The sequence below is a fragment of the Malus sylvestris genome, chromosome 6 (assembly GCF_916048215.2).
Source record: "Malus sylvestris chromosome 6, drMalSylv7.2, whole genome shotgun sequence".
NCBI lineage: Eukaryota > Viridiplantae > Streptophyta > Magnoliopsida > Rosales > Rosaceae > Malus > Malus sylvestris.
The window spans coordinates 34,802,004-34,822,987 of NC_062265.1; the positions used below are offsets into that span (position 1 = coordinate 34,802,004).

Genomic DNA, 20,984 nt, shown 5'->3' on the forward strand with positions numbered 1-20,984 from the left:
TCCTCATGTCACGTCGTATTGTTCTTTGAGAAGGGAAACCAACTATTTATATCAAATTTATAAAAATGTGACGTTATTATTGATAGTAACATGCTTTATTTTACTATTAGTGACATATAACAATTATAACTTTAATATAAAAAGTTAATTTATCTAACATTTCTCCGTAACAAAATCCCTAAAAAAGACAATAGGAAATAAAATAAACAAACAAACATCAACTCCAAATGTATGTGGGGAAGGAAATATACATACTCACGACTAGACTACGAGTACTTGAGGGAGGGAAGGTGGGGCCCCGAGATGGGAGAGTCGTTCGTTTTCGTGACTTGATTGAACGATCCAAAATACCATATTAGTCGGTTCGGCTGAGAGATGTGTCGGTAGTCGGTTCGGCATCTCTCTGTCGTTCTTGTCCGCTGTCCTCCTCACGCCCTCCCTCAGCTCAACTCAGCTCAGTCGTACCGCGTCAGGGAATTATAATAATTATTATTACTATTCATAGTTAATGTTAAAAAATAAATGTAAATACTGCCTGTCTCCCTTATGCTTCTTCCCCATACAAGGAGAAGAAGAAGAAGAAGAAGCATTTGACTTTCATGTGGACTCCATTTTTGTCTACAACTTAAATATTATTGTTATTCTTTGTCCTGTTTTACTGTATGCCGTATGGATCTGCTTGTGTCGGTTTGCTTTCTGAAAAACTCTCCACTCCCAACCAAGACTTTGGATTTGAGGCAGGCAGGCCCACAGCTGCCAAGGGACGAGAGATCGGAGAAAAGTGGCAGATCAATTATGTCTCCTTCCAATCCAAGGTCGGTCGAGAATACTGGAGGAGGCGGCGGCGGCGGCGGCAATAATTACATAGAGCACCAAGTCTCCAAGATGGACACACTCGCCGGCGTTGCCATCAAATACGGCGTCGAGGTTTCCAACTCTTCTCTGAAATACCCTTTCTTAATTAGCTTCCTGCCCTGCGCATTGTTCCTAATTACATTTAGTACTAGTCTGAATTGCTAAAAATTGCTATGGAATTGATAGATGGTAAACACTAAACAGGTGTGTGACATTAAAAGGATGAATGGGTTTGCTACAGATCTTCAAATGTTTGCTTTGAACACCTTGAAAATACCTTTGCCCGGAAGACATCCTCCCTCTATTCCTTCTCCAACCACAACCACCGCCTCAAGGTAATTCTTTCAATTCAAACGTAGATTTACCATTCCTGAAAACTTGATGTTAGGGTTCCTTCCGTAAGACTCTCTGTCGTTTATAACAAAAGAAGCATTCCTTCAAATGTTATGATGCGTTTTCTTTACCAACTTTCATTTCGGAATGGATGCACAAGTGCATCTCGGTCTCTATATGTAGCCACCGGTTACATAAAGCTAATCATTTGTATAACTTATTGCAGAGAAAACGACACTGAAAAATCCACTCCTTGTCTTGGCCAATCTATTGGTTCAAAACCTCCCAAAGAGAAGAAGGTCACTACAGCAATGAGCACTTTACAGAAATACTATGGTCTAAGATCTCCGAATTTGAAGGGAAAAGCGCAAGGCATGGAGATGGCTGTCTACAGAAGTCGAAGTTCTGAATCCTTTGATCAAAGCGCGGTCTCACCATTGTCTGACCCTCTAAGTCACCCTAACAAGTCCAGACATTCTTCCATTGATCTCTTGTCTGAGAATGGTGCAATGGCTGATTACCTTGCAGCACAACTTGGAGATGGGCAGGGTGAGAAATCTGATGACAAATCAGTCCGGAGGCGTCAGAAAGCTGAAGTTGATGATGGGGCAGTCACACCAGAAAGGTTGTTAAAGGGGGAAAACGGTGGTGGGACCAGAGCTTCAACAGGAAATGGTTTAGCCATGAGGCAGAAATCATCAAGCCGAGCATCGCTGCAATCTGATTCAGATTCAGGATGGCTGAACTCTGTTCCGGTGGGAATGGGGGATTCTATCACTATCATGACAGACGACATGGCTGTGGTTCGCAAGTCATCAAGCACACCGAGCTTAAAAGACCAAGACAGTAATAACACGGTATCAATTTGGCCAACTTCAAGGTGGAGCTTGACACAAGACCTTCAAGCTCTCTCAACTGCAACGATGGCCAGACCAATCTTTGATGGCTTACCAAAGCCAATAACTGGCCGCTGGAAAAAAGCCCTTGATTAGAGAAATTCATTAGCACCATGATATCATGGATTTGTTTCCTCACACTCGATCCAGTTGGCTGAAAGTTACTCAGCTACAGATTCCGCCCAAAGGCATACATATTCTAGAGCTGGTGCAGTATTATAATTCTAGCGGGAGAAACATACCTGAGAAGGAGAGAGGGTAGGAGATTACAGTGAATAAGAGATGACGTACGTGCAGCAATGTGTTAATAACAGCACTTAAAAGTGAAACAGTGGATGCCATGCCGCATCTTGAGAAATGGAGATGGTATTGGTACACGACCAAATTATTTATTGTTTTTTTCTTGGTTGCTGTCATGTGTTCTTGAACCGGGTCATGCTATATGTTACTTGTTGTATAATGATCATGAATGTGAGGCTGTGCATTACAGCAGAATTGTTTGTTGCTTATTGGCAATGCAAATTGAATTTGTTAGCACAAAACTCTCTTCCACTTGCTCTGTTTGTTGCTTTTATCATCTTTTGCTGCTTGGTTGTGCTCAATGGCTTAATGTTAACACACTCAATAAGAAGCAACTTTGCCTCCACCCACCTCTCCAGTTTCCAGCCCATGTCTCTGCCTCCGTGCTCCGACCGACGGTGTTTTCAGCGAGCTTAGGAAGCAACCAATTGTTATCAGAAACACTTAATGCAAACATTTGGTTGAGTTTTTTTTTTTTTTTTTTTTTTTTTTTTATCTTTCAACCACGAAAGCAGTCTAACAGATTGCATTTGGATGCAAGTTACACGTTTTGGATTAAAAAACATCACTGGAATTCATCAGCATCACATATATCAATCAATTCTCAATTCTCAATTCTCAATGACGTAACCCAAAAAACATGTATTTTGGGGCATTACAATTCTTGTTTTATCACTCACAAAACCTAAATCTAATTCATTCGTCCCTCCTCCTAACAAACACCTAAGCGCAGTACACAACACCATCACAGATCCACAATACTATGAATCAAATCCATCCTATCCAATCAATCCACTCTTTCAGATTCCAATACTAGATAGATTGACTATTGATCAGACGGAGTTGCTGTTAATGCCTGAAGAAGAAGGTGAGGGGTGGTGGTGGTGATTGTGATCGTGATCGTGGTGGTGATGGTGTTCCTCATCGTCGCTGTCGTCCTCGTCGAAGGGCTTCTGCTTGTGGAAGATGCAGCACTTTTTGGAGCTCTTCTTCTGCATGAACTCGTTGTCCACCGTCCCTTCCTTCCACGACACCTGCTTCTTCTTCTTCCGATTCAGCTTCAGCACCACTGCTTCCGATTGCGACGACGATGAGCCCGCGTTCTCAAGGGTGATGGTCGTCGTCATGCTCCCGCTCGTCGTTGGTGCTGTTGTGCCTCTGCCTCTCCCGCCGCCGCTCATGCTTCAATCGCAAATCGCAAATCGCAATCAATCGTCAATCCCCAAGGGCGTTTGGCCTCGTTCGCTCGCTTGCATTTACCTTTCCTTCCTTTCTTCCCCCTTTTAATTATATTACACCCTTTGACCGTCTCCAACCGCTCACCAACATTTGCTTGCTTTTTTACTCCTCTTTATTTTCCCACCCACTTTCTAATGAAAATGTTAATAAAATGCTTATTCTTTTAGAATAAGAAAGAGTAAATTACATAATAACTCCTCAGGTTTGAAGTCTATTACAACTCCATACAATATCTTTAAAAATTTCACTTTCATACCTCACGTACCATTTTATTTCAAAATAATACCTCCATTAGATTTCCCATCTATTAATCTATTAAATGCTGATGTGGCTGCCACATTTGTGCTGATGTGGCTACCACGTAGCAAATTTTTTTGGCCTAATCGGATAAATGGTCCCCGTGGTCATAAGTTATTCGGATGATAGCACCTGTGGTAAAAAAATTCGGATTTAAACCCATGTGGTCTAAGTCTGTTAGGATTTATGGCCTTCTGTTAAATAATGCTGACGTGGCTGCCAAATCTCTGCCACGTGGCAAAAATATTAATTTTTTTTTTTTAAACCTGAATTTTTACAAAAAAAAAAAAAGAAAAAAAAAGACCAACCCATATCTGCAGAACTCCCCCCCCCGCCCTCCGCCTGTTCCCCCCCCCCGCCGGACTTCTTCTTCTTCTTCCCGCCGGAGACCAGCTCTCCCCCCCCCCCCCCCCGCCGGAGCCCTCTCCCCGCATGACCCTCCTCCCTCTCCTTCTTCCTTCTTCTTCTTCTTCCCGCCCCCCTTGCCGGTCTCCCCGTGCAACCCTCCTCCCTCTCCCTCTTCCTTCTTCTTCTTCTTCTTCTTCTTCTTCTTCTTCTTCTTCTTCTTCTTCTTCTTCCCGCCGGAGACCAGCTCCCCCCCTCGCCGGAGCCCTCTCCCCGCGCGACCCTCCTCCCTCTCCCTCTTCCTTCTTCTTCTTCTTCTTGCTGATCTGGGTTTTTTTTTTGTTGTTGTTGTAAAAATTCAGGTTTTTAAAAAAAAAATTAAAAATTATTATTTTTGCCATGTGGCAGACATTTGGCAGCCACGTGGCATATATGTGGCAGCCACGTCAGCATTATTTAACATAAGGACATAAATCCTAACAGACTTAGACCACATGGGTTTAAATCTTAACAGACTGTGACCACAGGGGTTTAAATCCGAATTTTTTTACCACATGGACTATCATCCGAATAGCTTATGACCACATGGACCATTTATCCGATTAGGCCATTTTTTTTTTCTATACATTAAAAATATTATAATATTAACCATATTTTAAAAAAAAACACACACACACACACACACACACAAAAACCCAGAAATCCTTCCTCGCAACCCCACATCCCCCCTTACCCATCTCTTCCTTCCCATCCATCCATCTCATCCACCCCTCCATCCGTCCCCTCCACCGGAGCACCCATCAACACGGGTCCCACCAAAACAATGTCAAAGAAAAAACTGGAGGGCAAGCCCTCAGGTGGAGAAGAAGATGTGGGAGTGAGAAAGATGAAAGGAGGAATAAGGAGGAGATGCGTGTGAAAGTGAAAGAGCGCTTGACGGTGGAAAAAGAACAGGCATGGAGTGTGCTCGCCATGATGTCCATCATTGCTCCTGTTGCTGCTACGTGTGTATGCTCGCCATCATCCACTACCAAAGGCATAAAAGCAGCCGTATTTCGTCGCAAAGAAAGCTTATACCCCCCCCCCCGGCGCGAAACCCAGAAAGCTCCCCCAAAAATCTCTCTCTAGGGTTTTTCACGAGTAAGATCCCAAATCCCTAGTTTTCCCCAATTCGAGCTCCTAGACCCCTCGGTCGGTCCCTCCCGTCCGCAGTGCAGAGCTCCCTTCGACAAGTTCCGGCCGCAGTCGTCGCATAGGTTCGAGGCTGGGATGGCAGGGTCGTCCTCACTCCAGAGCTTAAAGGTATTGACACGCCCCGACCCTGATATTCCCCGAATACCAGGACCGACACATGCTGGCCAACACCCGGGGGCGACGAAAGCCATTAATTGATACAAAAGCTAAGAATAAGAAATAAAGACGGGTTAGAAATTTGAAATACAATGAGTTAACAGTTTAGGAACGTGCTCAGAGCATACAACTAAACCTAATCACTAAAAAGAATTAAGATAAAATTTAATGAATAGAGGAATGGGTCCTACATCGAGAGGATCCGAAAATGCTGCTGCGGAAGTGTCTTGACTCTAAGTCCTGAATGGGGGTGCAAAACAAAGGTGAGTGGACCAAGTTTATATATATAATAATAATAAAACAGTTATCAAGGTACTATCCCCCACAGTTTATATAATGAAAACTACTAGCATAATAAATGATGGATTTAATAAAAATCCTAGCATGCCAAAAATATCTCAAAAGCCATATTGCGGAATCTCATCGCAGAAATCAAAACAGTAAACGTCTCATAAATCGTCTCGTAAGCGCGGTGTGCTGCTAGTAAGATCACCGAATAAATATAACTCCCGGCCCAATGCCTGCTCCGTGGTCTCTGCGCCCGTAGCCAGAGATTACCAACTCCCGGCCCAATACCTGCTCCATGTCCCTCAGCCCGTAGCTAGGGATTATTTCTCCCAGCCTAAATGCCAACACCAGATCCTCGCCCCAGGCAGCATAGTGTCCACTAGGTACGCACAAATAGTTATGCCTCTCTTAAATAACCACTTCATAGCATAGGTTACCGATCATCGTCTACACTATAAAGAGGGGTTCAAAAACATGTTCTAGCATCCTATCGTCATCTATCAGATAGTCTACCAGTTCATGGTTTTAATAGAAAATACGATATATTAAAATATAGCTCAATATAGGCTAACAATTAATTCCTCACCAAAACACGAGACGATAATCAATATATTAAATCATCAGACTTCACATAAATCAAATCATAAATTCGTAGGCATGCTAATCATTTATGCAATTAAATTATCAAATCATGTAATTTTAGAAGGGGTCCACTCACAGTACTTAGTTGCCACAAGCTGCGCCACTAGCGAAGACGAAAACGTCACAATAATTGCCCCTAAGCACATAAAGAGTCCAATAAATAAAACTATATAATAGCAATTGAATTTGGGAAAACGGACATTGGAAATGGATTCAGAACGTCGTTTTACCCTAAGAAGGGTCCCAGACGAAAACCCGAAAAGTCAACCCTAAAGTCAACGTTGACCGGGGGTCAACAGTCAAATTAGGTCTAACGGGTTTTAGGCTTGAACTCAGATTAGGGTTTAGGTTAAATAGGATTAGGATCTATTGGGTTTTGGAATTCTAAGGTTTTGGTTAAAAAGGGTTAGGATGAAAAATGGTGGTTTGGGCTTAAGCCCAAACACACACACATACACCACTAACACACACACACACATGGGCTGCACTAGGGCAGCCCTCACAACACTTCACAAAGGCCCTAAGGCCTTATTAAAGGACAGGGCTTTAAGCCCTTTAAAGGATACCGGCCCAAGGCCCTTCAAAATAAGGCCCGAGGCCTTTGGGTTTGGTGGGTCACCGGACCCAATGGGAGAGAAAATCAAAATTTCGACCGGAAAACCACCTAACTTTAAACGGCTATAACTTTGTCACTACTCAACGAAATCAAGCAAGAAAAAAACGAAAGTTTAGCCCTCGAAGAGACGAAGAGAATGGTACCTCGCACGATGTCTAACTCGCCGTGGTTTGGCCGGAAAATGCCTCGAAAGCCGTCGGACTCGCCGGAAACTGTGTAAGATTCATTGAGTATAACTTCTTCAATACTCAACGAAATTAAACAAAAAGGAAAGTTGTACTACTCGACGAGACGAAGAGATTGATACCTTACACGCCAGCCAACTCGCCGTGGTTTGGCCGGAAATGGCCTCGAAAGGGGCGGTGCTCGCCGGAGGCTCCTGGGATTTCGTCGTCCTTTCTACAACGGGAGACAGAAACTACAGAGATTTTGATGGTGATGATGAAGGAGATGAGGGTGCTGGTGTGTCATCGGAGAGCCACGGTGGTGGGTGCGTGAGTGGTGCTCGGCCCGAAGAAGAGAGAGCAGAGAGAGTTGAGAGAAGAAAGAGGGAAATAGGGAAAGAAGAGGGTCACAAGGATACAAAAATAAAAGGGGTGGGCCCCTCGGCTCACCAATTAAGAAATAAAAATTATTTTTAAATAAAATGGGGGTTGGGGTGTTTCAGGTATTGTGGGTCTAATGTCTTGGATTTCTGTGTATGAATTGAGAAAATTGTTGTTCAATTTCATGATTTGAATATGTTGGAATGTTGTGTGTGGGGTTGCAAAAGAAAATTGGTTGAAAAAACCAAAGGGGAGGGGAGAAGATGAATGGCATGGACTGGGGAGGGTTTCAATGAGGATGAATTGTGGCCTAAGCGGTGGATTTTGTAAATGGGAGTTGCAGAGAGGTGAGGGGGAAGAAAGGGGATCCGGGTTTAGGTTTTTATTTTTAATTTTTTTTAATAAGGTTAATATTATAATATTTTAATGTATAAAAAATTATTTTTTTGCCACGTGGCAACCATATCAGCACAAATATGATAGCCACGTCAGCATTTAACAAACTAATGGATGAAAAATCTAATGGAGGTATATTTTGAAATAAAATAGTATAAAAATGAAATGTTTTAAAGATGTTGTATAAGATTGTAATAAACCTCAAACCTGAGAGGTTACTATATAATTTACCCAATAAGAAATAATGGTATTAGCATAAGGTAGAGGCATGTATGATTTATCGTCCGACTTAAATTAAAATAAGCATTTTAACGAAAAACTTTCGGTACTATTTACTTACGAAAAATCACATTTTTACACTAAAAAATCAATTATAATACTATTCACTTTGCCATTTATCTTGTTCTTATTGTTTAGAACTCAAAGTTTTAAACCTTTTTCATTAGTCTTCCTTATTATTGCTTAAATGTAACTTTATAAAATCTTTCTCAACGATACAAATCAACAAAACCGTTTGGTAATTCACGGAGGCAAAATGACGGGCTTCCAATCAGGGGTTCCGGATCAGATCAAATCAGTTACTAAAGAGCCTTCAGTGCCACAAACCGAGTCTACGAAAAAGAAAAATACGCTTTTGCTATCTTCTAAAAACTACATCTCAAGACTCCTAGCTCTCCGCCTTTCATCTAACCATGTTCCTTCACTCCTCTCCTTTCCTTCCTTCTTGTCGCTGCAACTGCACCGGACTTACCACCTATTATTTGGTGGTTTCACTTTGTAAATACGAACAATCCAATTCGATGTTGTGAATGCCTCTTCCAGGTATTCAAGTTTGATATCCTTATTTCCAATTTCAACCCCCCGTGCACGATCATACCTGTCAAACAAAACAACTGCAATCAGCAATTTGGCATAGGTAGCACATGCTGATGCATTGCAAACACACACAACATACACGTGTTTATGCAATAATGTACTCTCCATTTTCACCCAATAACGTACTAGGCCTCAACTAGTGGTGTAAACCCAAGCCAATGGAGAATTACCAGCCTACTGCAGCCTTTAATGCAATATAAAACTTAGGAAGAGCACCTAGTATTATCAATCTTGCATATTACGGCCATTCTCCCTATAAGGATGCATAGGCTCCGGTTTATAGGTTTTCTATTTTTCAATCAGTTTAGACAATTGCTGGTAGTGTCTCATACTCCATGTGCTACGCTTTTGCATTACACTTGTGTGCTGTGCGTTTGTTTGCACAGCAACATGCACACCTATAGTTGTTATCAACACACATGAAACTTACCCAGGTGGTTTCCCATACTCTGTCGTCATCTCTCCAAATCGATAGTAAGACAGCTTGTACCTAATCACCATACAAAACGAAAACCAAATCATTCCTGTACAGAACTTGACATAATACATAAGGAGCACAAATAATATAATAATCTCCGAATGGATAACTCACCCAAGGGTCTAGGATTAATTTTGAGTGAGATAGCACCCAAATACCTCGCACAATAGAACCGGTGGTCCAGCAGAAACGACACTCAATTTACTTTATGATATACAGCCCACTTATATCAATCACTAGGCCTTAAGGATTGCAAACCAAAAAATCATCAAAGCCAATCAGCTCTTCGACTAATTTCAAGCAAGTATAAGGTGTTATCTGATTACTAAAAGTTTTAAAGAAGTCATTCATAAAAGAACAATCATACACATAAGCTCTGTGTAACAAGCATATGTTTTCCATTTTGCCTACTTTAAATCACCATACTGATTTTCATACAAACAAATTGTTTTGGATTATGGAACCCCTTTGGACGCATGTGTTTTTTTCTTTCATACTATGTTCGTGAAATGAAGTAAGGCGTGATCCCACTAGAAAAAGATGAAATTAATAGCTCTGTTAAAAAATCTTACATGTACGTACACATAATATAAGTCTGCACATCTTAGCTATGTTATGAAACTTACATGAGACAGTTCAACATCTTGGGAGCTGCACCTTTGTCAACACGATATTCACCATTAACAAGGTAATCGGGTTCCTTAATCACAGGAAATACTCCACCCCCAATTCTCACCATCCACAGAAATCTGGCATACAGAAATTTGTATTACTATTACAGTATTGCTATATCGTGAGTGCAGAATAACAGACAAGAATATTACTTTCACTTAAATTCAACAAAAGGGTTCTCAAGATGAATTGGAAACATTGGTAGAGATAGAAGTAAGACACATGCATAACTACACTGGTCCACCAACACGATCATAAACAAGTATTATGAAACAACAAGTGACTTACTTGTTGATATCATCAGAAGAATAACCAGTAACACCACCAAATACAACTAAAACATAGTCCACGTCAAGCGATCTCATTATGTCGTATGCCTCATCTTCATAAGATGACATTGCACGCCCAACCGTAGCAATGTGTGTATTGTTCCAGGTGTTATTGTCAACTATAACAGTTCTGTTTCCCATTGCAGTGATTTGGTACCCATAATCCCACCATGACATCACTTTAGCATCTGGAGGAGTATTCTGACGAAGCCAAAAGTATGCCTCACGGTAATCATCAAAAATGACCCTGTTCCCATGGGCACCCCTTGCAGCCAGAACAATTGAGGGAGATGAGTACGCCTCTGATGTAACCCAGGTACAGTGAGTTGCATACTTACTAAGCAAGTAAAATGCACCAAAAAGTAAGGCAAAAGCACCATTTCTTTGAAAAGGCTGAGATTGATCAATTGAACCCTGTTTGTAACACAAATTTTAGCAAAGATACTGCTATATACTGTAACTAAAAACATAAAACCAAAAATAGTACTTGATATATACCACCAAAAGATCTCGAAAGAAAATCACCACAGAACAAAACATTAGCTGGCATTAACTAGTTCCTAATGGTGCACAAAAAACACACTCACAATATTGTCCTCACCGCTAAGAGTCAAAATCCATACTAACCATGTTCACAAAAAAATAAATTTCCTATTTAGGGATTCAGTAGCTGCCACTGCATTTGGTTCAAACACTTGGTGAGTATGGACTCTGAACTCCACAGTGAGCAAGAGATCAAAACTGTAAGTGTATGCATGCATATAAAGGAGCAAAGATCTCACCTTTGAAGAACTTTTTGTGCTGCTGGCTCCTTTGGCTGAACCAGTTTGAGAAACCTTGTCCTTTGCCCTTGCCAACTGTGTCAAGTTCTTAATAGTCGCAGAGACAGCAATAGCACTAATAAGACAAACTGCAGGTGTGGCAACAAGAATCAACCGAACCATGACACCAGCGAAGTACATGCTTGTAAGACCATACATTACTATAAATATGGTGGCATCTGACAACCGCTTGAAGCAGAAGTAGAGACCGGCAGGGAAAAGGAAGAGCAAGATATGGAAATCGAACATAAAAGATGACCAAGCTGTTGGTTGATGCTCAGAGACAGATGCAATAATAGGAATGTGATCCTTGGCATATGTTGGGTCTAGCAAGGAATAAAACCGGCCAGTCCATGGAGAGATATAGCCAGATGCAGTGCCGACTCCCAAGGCAACACCACCAACGGCCACGGCACAGGTGACAGTGATCCTTAAAAAGGCTTGAAACATCTTTGAGTCACTTAGTAGGTGCTTGACATAATCTAAGAAGTAAAAAACCTGACAACCCCATCCCCCGTGCCACCAACCAAACATGTAAAATGAAGTAAGCACTAAGAAATGAATTGACAAAAGATGTTTACTTCATAAAACAAATAAGTTGGTATATCATAAATTGAATTCTGCATGGAATGGAAACGTAAAGCAACCTGCATCAAGAAGAAGACGCCCATGGCAGCCATGTGCTCCCCAGACTGAACGTGCTGAAAGCCGACAAAGCGAATTTGCATAGCGAGCAACATTCCGAGAATATAAGTGCAATTGTAGGCGACATACAACCTCATGGAATAGCGCCCGGTGATCAAAAGCACCAAAACGTAAAGGGGAATCAAGTTGATTATAAAGATATAACCTCCCCAGGCAGAGACCATGTAGAAGTAGCCCAATGCGGAGCCCAACGCCCAAGCGAGCGAGCCGGTGTTGACGGCCTTGACGAACAAGTAAAACGTCAGCAACAGAGCGAAAATGGCGACACCCTCATTGTCGTAGGAGCCAGCCACCGATCTGGAGATGTAACCTGGGCAAATGGCGATCAATGCGGCGGCGACAAGGCCGGCACCGGTGTCCCATATCTCTTTACCAAAGAAATAGGCGACGATGGTGGTGTTGGAGGCGAAAAATGGAGCGGTCAAGACGCAGACCTCTCGAATGTGAACGGCGAAGCTGAGGAATCGGAGGGCCCAGTAGATGATGGCGGCGGTGACCATGAGGCCAGGGTAGAGAGTGCCGCCGATGATCCGACCCAAGGGGTACCAGCTCTCGGAATCGAACCAGTTCCAGAATTCGTAGAAGCCCTTCTCGGTGAGGTAGAGGGTAGTACGGTAATTGAAATAGGGATCGAACTCGTGGATCATGGACTCGTAGCGGAGGACGCTGAAGAGGCGGGTGATGAAGGCGAGGACGTAGACCAAACAGAGGATGGAGACTCGGATCAGGAGCTCCTGCTGCTTGGTCTTCAGTTTTAGGGTTTTGAACGAGAAGTTGCCGAGGAGATCTGACATGGGTGTGGCTGGGGGCGGGGATGGCGACGGATATTGGCCGGTTTTCGCGGTGGCTGTGCCGTTGAGGGGCTCAGATTTTCCGACCATGATGTTTCTGTTTCCGATGAGAAAGAAATGAACTGGAGTGAAGTGAATTTCAGGGGTTGTGAGAGAGTATTTTCAGAGGGTTTTGGGATTTTGCGTTTCACTGCTACATTCAGAGTGGTGGGAGTGACATTTTAGGGTCGCCACGAGCACGACAGACAGGGATCAGGGATGGGATCTGGTCCTGCGATTACGAGAATCTCCCTGCAGGTCAACATTAACACAGTTACACAAGCATTAACAGCGTTGGACTTGGATATTTTGGGCTTATATTTTACCCGGCTTGGCTGGGCCCTCGAATTGGGTTTTCCTTTTTACTATGTTGTCCCACGGCGAGAAGGAATCTGCCTTACAATTTAAAGAATTTTTGTGAATAAAAAGGAAATCCCTAGATCGGTCTCTCTCGAGAGTCGAGAGAGAAGTAACAAGTTCCAAGTTGGAAGCTCAGGGCAAACGTCGAATTCTCAACTTCCAACTCACCAATCGGAATTGAGAGATTCAGAAAGAGAGAAACATGTTCTTCCATATAGTGTTGGAGAGGAACATGCAGCTCCATCCTCGCCACTTTGGCCGCAATCTCCGTGAAAATCTCGTTTCCAAGCTCATGAAAGATGTCGAAGGCACTTGCAGGTTTCTCCCCTCCTCCTTCTTCTTCTTCGGTATTTTTTTGCTATTTATTTATTCCCACAATGTCGCCTGAGGAAAATTAAAAACTAAGGACGAAAACGGGAAACCCCTCTTTGCTTTATGCTGTTGGGTTATGAAGTAAACTTCAGAACACAAAAACACCCCAAAAAATTTGAGTTTTGTCGATCCTTTTGTAGACAGTCATCACTATGATTCAATTCAATTCTCTTCACCGTTTTCATCAGGGTTTGCGATGCATCCATTAGTTGATATGTATACTTTTTGTGCAGTGGCCAACATGGATTTGTGGTTGCAATTACGGGCATAGAAAACATTGGGAAAGGGATGATTCGTGACGGGACAGGCTTCGTCTCATTCCCCATGAAGTACCAGTGTGTTGTTTTCAGACCATTCAAAGGAGAGATCTTAGAAGCTGTTGTTACCATGGTAAACAAGGTATGCTATTTCCTCCTTCACTTGTGAACGTTTTATCATCAGTGTTCTTACTTTGCTTATGCAAGCTCTTGTATTCTGTATAATACTAACTGCGAAAAATGTAATGTCATCTCGAAATTTTATAGATGGGATTCTTTGCTGAGGCTGGTCCTGTTCAAATCTTTGTTTCGAACCATGTAAGTATCTCTTCCCCTTCGATTATTCTGAGCAGTGATAAGCATTATCCATATCTTGTTACAAAACTTTGTTTTCTATAATATTTTTTTTTGTCTTGTACAAAGTTGTAAACATTTCCAATGACTTGGGTTGTGTTGTTGCTATGGGTTAATGTCCTCGTCTTGTGTTGTAGTTGATACCGGATGACATGGAGTTCCAGACTGGGGATATGCCAAACTATACAACATCAGATGGATCAGTATGCTTCAGTTTCAAACTTTCAACTGATTCTCAGCTGTTTCTTTTAGCTTTAGATTTATATGGTTAAACTTGTTTTAAAAAATGTTTAAATTGATTTCTTGTTATTTTGCAGGTTAAGATTCAGAAAGACAGCGAAGTGCGATTAAAGATAATTGGAACCCGAGTAGACGCTACTGAAATTGTATTACCCTCAATCTATTTTCTCTTCTCTCAGTGATTTTTATATTTTGCCATCTTCCTTGTACTGTCCAAGTGATTCAGCTTTTGTTATGGAGGAAAAGGGTGGTGTGTGTGGGGGGAGGTGTAAAGTTGCACATTCATCCTGGCCTTCTAGAAATGGTCCTGTTTAATGTTTCCTTGATTAGTCAGCGAGTCTTAATTTTGATTTTCTGACACTAGTAAATCATACTGAATGTGGAGTTGTGGGATTATCATCATGATCCTAACCTACATTCTGATGAATGTCTTACTTGTTTGATCCTGGTTAGCTGCGGTAGTCAGTTTTTGGTGCATTAGTTTCTTAGAGCCTGGCTGAAGCCACTTATGTAAAAATGGACTAAAATAGTTTCGTCATCCATGCAAGTTTGCTTATTTTTGTTTGCTTCTGATACTAGTTTTCCCTGTATTTTGCAGTTCTGCATTGGCACCATAAAGGACGATTTCTTGGGTGTGATAAACGATCCTACGACTGCTTAATGAAGTTGGGATATTTGTAGGCATGGACATTTACCCGTTTGCCTTGTGGCATTTGTTCTGTTGGATAGCTGAGTAGCGTGGATTTTTTGTATTTAACTGGGGGAACGTTTAGACCTGCCTTGTAATCCTACAACACTTAAAACCAACCTTGTACTTGTGTACATTTTAATCTTATTTACTCAGAGCATGCTCAACTCATACATGTTTTTTGTTTTATTTTGTGGTTGGTCGACATAGATCAACCTTTGTAGTCATGAGAGTCTCAGTATAATCCTTTGTCATTTGAGGTTCGTGTGTAGGGTAATAGTATTTTCTTGCTCACATGGAAGTAGCTCATGTGAAAACCAAGAGTTTGGCGATGCAATGCATCCGAGGTTTTTTCTACGATTCCTTACATCCCAACGTGTTTGTAAAGTCTGGTCAAAACACACAAACATAAAACCGAATCAACCAAAAAAACATCACAATTAACAACGGAAAGAAAAAATAATTTCACGCCAAAAACTTACAACAAAATCCTCAAAAATTGCATCCTTTGCCCTCTCTTTACTTTTTGGGTCTCAGTCGAAATCCAAAAACGATGAGTGATGTGATGAGCGTGTTTTGTGCTTTCTTTCACCTTTAATAATAATATAATTATTTTCTCGAAAAAATAATAATAATAATAATAATCTGAGAGATAAAAAGACGGGAAAGGTGAGGGTGAAAATTCCAAGTTTCTTCATCAGCGACAGCGAGCGAGGAGGTAGTAACTTACTGGGAAGCCATGACAGCTGCTTTGTCTCACGCCTTGCTAAGCATTCCGTCATCTCGCAGTTGCCTTTGCCGAATCGGCAATCACAAGCTCTGCGTTTGGGGTTTCTCCAGTGAAAGAAGCGACTCTGGAATCGGAATTTCTAGGGCTTACAAGAGGAACCGTGATAGTCTCACCGGCCGCTGGAGTCTCAAATCACTCGACACCCACATTGGTGTCGAGACTGCTCCTCGCACCACGGTTGAAATCCCCGTCACCTGTTACCAGGTGGCTTCCTCCGTCTTTAATTTGGATGGGCTTTGTGTTTGTCAAATCGTGTCATTTTTACATCCACTTTCTTTCTGGTTGGGAGAGATCCTGTAACAGTGGCATATATACATTGCTCTCAAGACCTTCAAATGTTGAACATACTCAGTCTGCTATCCTTTCGCTAGCAGCATATGCAGCCTAGCAGTCCCATAATCAATTGTTATCACATTTTGTCTAGTATTTCAGTGGTTAAGGAATTTGTTTCTTGTGCTATGATTTCCCTATTTCCGGAACTTCATTATAAGTCACCATTTACTAACTTAATGCCAAACGAATGACTCTGCAGCTTATTGGCGTTCCTGCTAAAGCTGAGAAAGATGAGGTTGTTAAATCAGTGATGGAATTGAAGAGTGCTGAAATTGAAGAAGGCTACACTTTGGATACTGTTCGATCTCGCCTGGTACGCACTTGGATTTTTTTCTTTATTTTTTATATCATATCAGCTGGGAGGAGTTTTCTTATAAGTTGTGCTATATGTTATATAGTTTGATTCTTTTTCTCTTACTGCTTTGTTTCCAGGGTCTTTTAATGGATGTGAGAGATAAGCTTCTTTTTGAGCCAGAATACGCTGGCAATATTAAGGAAAACATCCCTCCTAAATCTTCCCTACGAGTTCCTTGGGCATGGTTGCCCGGTGCACTTTGCCTTCTTCAAGAGGTACAACTTTGTCCTCGTACGGTCTTCTTAGTTTTACATCGAATGTTGCCTTTAAGGCTCTTTGTTCCTTTCCTTCCCTTCAACGAAAAATAAATATTGTTTAGCACCAGTTTAACAGGAATTGAATTCTTTTTTCTGAAAATTAATTACTGTACTCCGTCAGTGAAACTCCATTTGGCACCATACTTTACATTGTGGATTCTTGTAGATGCTTTATTGATATATTTGTAATTTTAGAGAAAAACCTTTCTTTTTTTTTTGTCTAATTAAAACAAAAGAAAAAAAATAGGATTTTGTTTTGAAAGATGGGTATATGTTATGGGATTTCTCCATTCTAGGTTGGGGAAGTTAAGCTTGTGCAAGATGTTGGCCGCGTGGCTGTTCAGCATCCAGATGCTAAGCCTTATATTCATGATCTTCTTCTATCTATGGCGCTAGCGGAGGTAAGGCATATCAGCAAAGAGGTCAGGATATTGTGCCATCTGTTTCAGCCTTGTTATGCCTCCCTTTCTTATCCTAGGTGCTTTCTTGAAGTGTGCAACTGCAAAGGTTGGTTTTGAGAAGAACAAGGTGTCCCAAGGTTTTGAAGCTCTAGCTCGTGCTCAGTGTCTTCTAAGGAGTAGAAAGTCTCTTGGGAAAATAGCATTGTTGTCTCAGGTAAAACTCTCATCTTCTATTCTGACAGTATTTTGTTATCTGGTTTGTCACTCTGGAATGGGACTCTTGTTTCTCTGTTACAAAGTATTGACCAGATATCTACGTAATAATCACAAAAGTATAGTGGATCAAATGTTGAGATGTTAAGACATTCTTAGTCAGATGGATCATGGACCTGCTGGTTGAAATCTGTCACAGCATTTAACGCATATGTTGGCCATGTTTAATAGATAGAAGAATCTTTGGAGGAGCTTGCACCTGCTTGTACGTTGGAATTGCTTGGCATGTCTCACTCACCTGAGAATGCTGAAAGAAGACGAGGAGCAATTGCAGCCTTGCGTGAATTGGTCAGACAGGGACTTGATGTGGAAACTTCATGCCGGGTCCAAGACTGGCCATGCTTCTTGACCCAAGCACTTAATAGACTAATGGCTTCAGAGATAGTTGATCTTCTTCCATGGGATGAGTTAGCTATTACAAGGAAGAATAAGAAATCACTTGAATCACAGAATCAACGGGTTGTAATTGATTTTAATTGTTTCTACGCGGTGTTAATAGCTCACGTTGCACTGGGTTTTTCAAGCAAGCAAAAGGAATTAGTAAGTCCATTATTCTCCTAGGTTACTGGCTTTGAAATAATTAGTTTTGAATATGAAGGCTGATGGAATAGTTCTCTTCAAATTCTCTCGGGGTGGTTGTTGTGTGTTCCATTTTGTTAATTTCAGTATTTATCATATGGTTCGGCAGATTGAGAAAGGAAAATCTATATGCGAGTGCCTGATTGCATCAGAGGGTGCTGATCTGAAACTTGAGGAAGCTTTTTGCTTGTTCCTCCTTGGTCAGGTATATTTTTCAGTTTCCTTCTAGTTTTATTTCCTGCCCTGTTTCATGAAATTCTTTTGGATATCGTGCAGAGATAGAATTTTTTCCCTTTTTCTCCTTTTCAACTGAATATTTACTTGGTTTCCAGGTTGATGAGGCTGCGGTTGTTGAAAAGCTTCAGAAGCTGGACTTGAACTCAAATTCTGCTGCACGAAATTCAATCTTAGGGAAGGAAGTTAAGGATACTTGTGGTGCAACTCAATCTTTGGTATATCTCTTATTGGTTATTGTTGCCTCCCTATTTACACAGCGTTGTCGTGGTATTAGCTGGATTAAGGGGCTCTGTGTGTCAACTCCTTTTGATTAGTGGCATGCGCATCAGTGGTCCAAAAAAGCATACACCAGCAACCAGGGGCCACTCTAGTCTATTTTCTTTTTTACTCTCTGTGTCATGTCATGGTTTCAGGAAAAGTAAAAGTTGTTTTTAGTCTGCGGAACAGATGGTTTATCATGAAAATGCAATGTGTTCTATATTGTGCCACTTCACACTCTACTTATTTCAGTACAAACTTTATGTTTGTTTTCAAGGTCAGTACTTTCTCATGTCGGACTGCCTGCTGAACTTGATCAGGAAATGTGGCTGAAGGATGCTGTCCTTACTGTGTTTCCAGACTCACGAGATTGCCCTCCATCGTTGGTGAGATTCACAAGGATGGATTGATTAAGGATCCTATCTTCAGTTTTACCAGATGGTTTATGTACGTGTGTATGTATGTCTTTGTAGGCCAACTTTTTTGGTGGTGACAAGAGGACTCCTTTGAGCAAGAAAAGCAAAGTAGCTCCACAGAAGTTGCCTATCATAAGTCAAAGACCAATATCCACTGCTTTTGTGTCAGAACGGAGAGATTTCGATGAATCTTTTTCCCATATGAACTCTTCTCAACATCTTGGGACAGCTGTTAAGCAGTTGGCTCCAACTGATCTGCAAAGTCCCTTAATATTGGGCAAGACTGGCAGTGGAAGCAGTTCTGCATCATCTGTTCAATTGGAAAGGAATCTTGGCATGCACCGTGGTAAAGCTTGGGATGGTTGGTTTGCGAGAGGAGTTTTGGTGGGAAGAATCACTTTAGCTGGAGTATTGGGGTGCATTGTTTTTGCGACCTTAAGGTTAACAGGCTTGAAGGGAAATGAGATGAGAAGTGCTTCCAAATGGGCCTCCAGTAAGCCAAATATGCACACAAGTTCTATTGCTTGGACAACAGTTTCATCTGCAGATTCTAATCTAGTCCCTGCTTATGTCAAGGGAAATGGACTAGCAGGCAGATTTAAGAAGCTTTTGGCGACTTTTATGAAGCCGGTGGGGACCTGCTCAGATGCTGGAAATCCACAAATTCTGGATCTGTCTTCTTCAACAGCTGTGTTCCGGAGGCTTATGTCTATTGAAGAAGCTGAATACCTTGTGAAGCAATGGCAAGCAATTAAGGCTGAAGCTCTGGGGCCCACTCATGAAATTCACAGCCTCTCTGAAATCCTTGATGACTCAATGCTTGTTCAGGTATATTTAAGCTTGCTTCTTTTTACATGTTCTTTTCCTTGATAATTGCAAGTTTCACTGCTTTACTGTATGGGTGTGGGTGGTTACGATTGCATGCATGATTCACAGTGGCAGGCTTTGGCTGATGCTGCAAAGGCGAGGTCTTGTTATTGGAAGTTTGTCTTGCTACAACTGTCAGTCCTTGGTGCTGAAATTATATCAGATGAAGTTGGCGGGGAGAGAGCAGAGATCGAGGCTGTCGTAGAGGAAGCGGCTGAACTTGTTAATGAATCTGAACAAAGGAACCCAAGTTATTACAGGTGAGCTGAATGAAGGGGTTATGATTACTTTTGTGGTTGCTGTTACATCATGTGGGGTGGGGAGGGGTTATGATTACCATGGCTTGTATTTGATTTGTTTTCTGTTGGAGTGATTGCAGCACCTATAAAATTTGGTATGTTCTAAGAAGGCAAGAAGACGGTTCGTGGAGGTTCTGTGAAGGGGAAGTTCAAGCACCATCATAACATTGGCCTTGCCTAATAGTTGCTGCTGAATAATGCTTATCTAACTTGGTGGGCTTTCCTCCCATCTGTAATTTTTATAGCGGAGGAGGTCCCGACTAATCGGAGATGTGGATCTAAATTTAGGGAGGTTTTTTTTTTCGCACAAGTATGAAAATGGTTTGTCTTGATTATGTTAATAATTGTTTACATGTAGCTGGAATAGAATGAGCGTTGCTTTCATCATGTGTCAGATGACTCTTTTAACATGGGAAGTGTTTGAGACATATACAAATGATTAATTAACCATCCAACTCAAAGGACATGGAAGGAGGATCAAGTTTCCAAATTTACCATGTCATCTTGTTAAGCTAATGTAGCCGTTTATCTTTTTAAATCTTTATTTTGTATATAAATATGAACTTGTGAAGAGGTGATGAGCAACTTACAAGGAATGAGTTTATTGTATTTGTGGCATTCTTGTCCAATTTTGAACCGAGATGACACCCGACGGTAAACTCAACTCATTCTATGGATTACTTTTGATTTTCGAATATAGTAATAATTGACACATGCATTAAGTCAAAACTAACAGACAGATGCCTGCAAATAATGGTGTTGCTAAACAAACAAGCTAATGCTTTGATTAAAAAAACAAACAAACAACAAACAATCCAATGGGGAATACGAGGTT

The 20,984-nt window shown here is 41.5% G+C and overlaps 5 protein-coding genes across 6 annotated transcripts; 3 read left to right on the forward strand and 2 right to left on the reverse strand.

The window, feature by feature from the left end:
- Positions 1–393: 393 nt before the first annotated feature.
- On the forward strand, positions 394–2,626 carry LOC126626076 (uncharacterized). Of its 2 annotated transcripts, none has more exons than XM_050295269.1 (3): positions 394–927; positions 1,042–1,190; positions 1,415–2,626. In XM_050295269.1, the coding sequence occupies exons 1-3, from the start codon at positions 670–672 to the stop codon at positions 2,178–2,180; spliced, it is 1,173 nt and encodes a 390-aa protein (XP_050151226.1). In that variant the 5' UTR covers positions 394–669; the 3' UTR covers positions 2,181–2,626. The 2 variants fall into 2 exon arrangements, with proteins under 2 accessions (XP_050151226.1, XP_050151227.1); XM_050295270.1 differs by having other exon boundaries at positions 398–927; positions 1,060–1,190.
- Positions 2,627–2,932: 306 nt separating this feature from the next.
- Positions 2,933–3,680, reverse strand: LOC126626078 (protein phosphatase 1 regulatory subunit INH3-like). The gene has a single exon (XM_050295274.1). It carries the CDS (start codon positions 3,563–3,565, stop codon positions 3,218–3,220), a length of 348 nt encoding a protein of 115 aa, XP_050151231.1. The 5' UTR covers positions 3,566–3,680; the 3' UTR covers positions 2,933–3,217.
- Positions 3,681–8,528: 4,848 nt separating this feature from the next.
- LOC126625307 (dolichyl-diphosphooligosaccharide--protein glycosyltransferase subunit STT3B-like) lies at positions 8,529–13,099 on the reverse strand. The gene is made up of 6 exons (XM_050294392.1): positions 11,926–13,099; positions 11,240–11,776; positions 10,417–10,871; positions 10,083–10,205; positions 9,409–9,468; positions 8,529–8,979 (listed from the first exon to the last, which is right to left on the reverse strand). The coding sequence occupies exons 1-6, from the start codon at positions 12,862–12,864 to the stop codon at positions 8,850–8,852; spliced, it is 2,244 nt and encodes a 747-aa protein (XP_050150349.1). The 5' UTR covers positions 12,865–13,099; the 3' UTR covers positions 8,529–8,849.
- Positions 13,100–13,233: 134 nt separating this feature from the next.
- Positions 13,234–15,255, forward strand: LOC126625310 (DNA-directed RNA polymerase II subunit RPB7). Its single transcript, XM_050294394.1, has 6 exons — positions 13,234–13,491; positions 13,779–13,944; positions 14,070–14,120; positions 14,294–14,359; positions 14,474–14,542; positions 14,995–15,255. The coding sequence occupies exons 1-6, from the start codon at positions 13,376–13,378 to the stop codon at positions 15,055–15,057; spliced, it is 531 nt and encodes a 176-aa protein (XP_050150351.1). The 5' UTR covers positions 13,234–13,375; the 3' UTR covers positions 15,058–15,255.
- A 468-nt stretch (positions 15,256–15,723) lies between these two features.
- On the forward strand, positions 15,724–20,533 carry LOC126625306 (plastid division protein CDP1, chloroplastic-like). The gene is made up of 12 exons (XM_050294391.1): positions 15,724–16,078; positions 16,407–16,520; positions 16,640–16,777; positions 17,116–17,220; positions 17,312–17,434; positions 17,665–18,033; positions 18,182–18,277; positions 18,405–18,524; positions 18,888–18,953; positions 19,041–19,811; positions 19,920–20,110; positions 20,230–20,533. Exons 1-12 carry the CDS (start codon positions 15,824–15,826, stop codon positions 20,312–20,314), a joined length of 2,433 nt encoding a protein of 810 aa, XP_050150348.1. The 5' UTR covers positions 15,724–15,823; the 3' UTR covers positions 20,315–20,533.
- Positions 20,534–20,984: the final 451 nt, after the last annotated feature.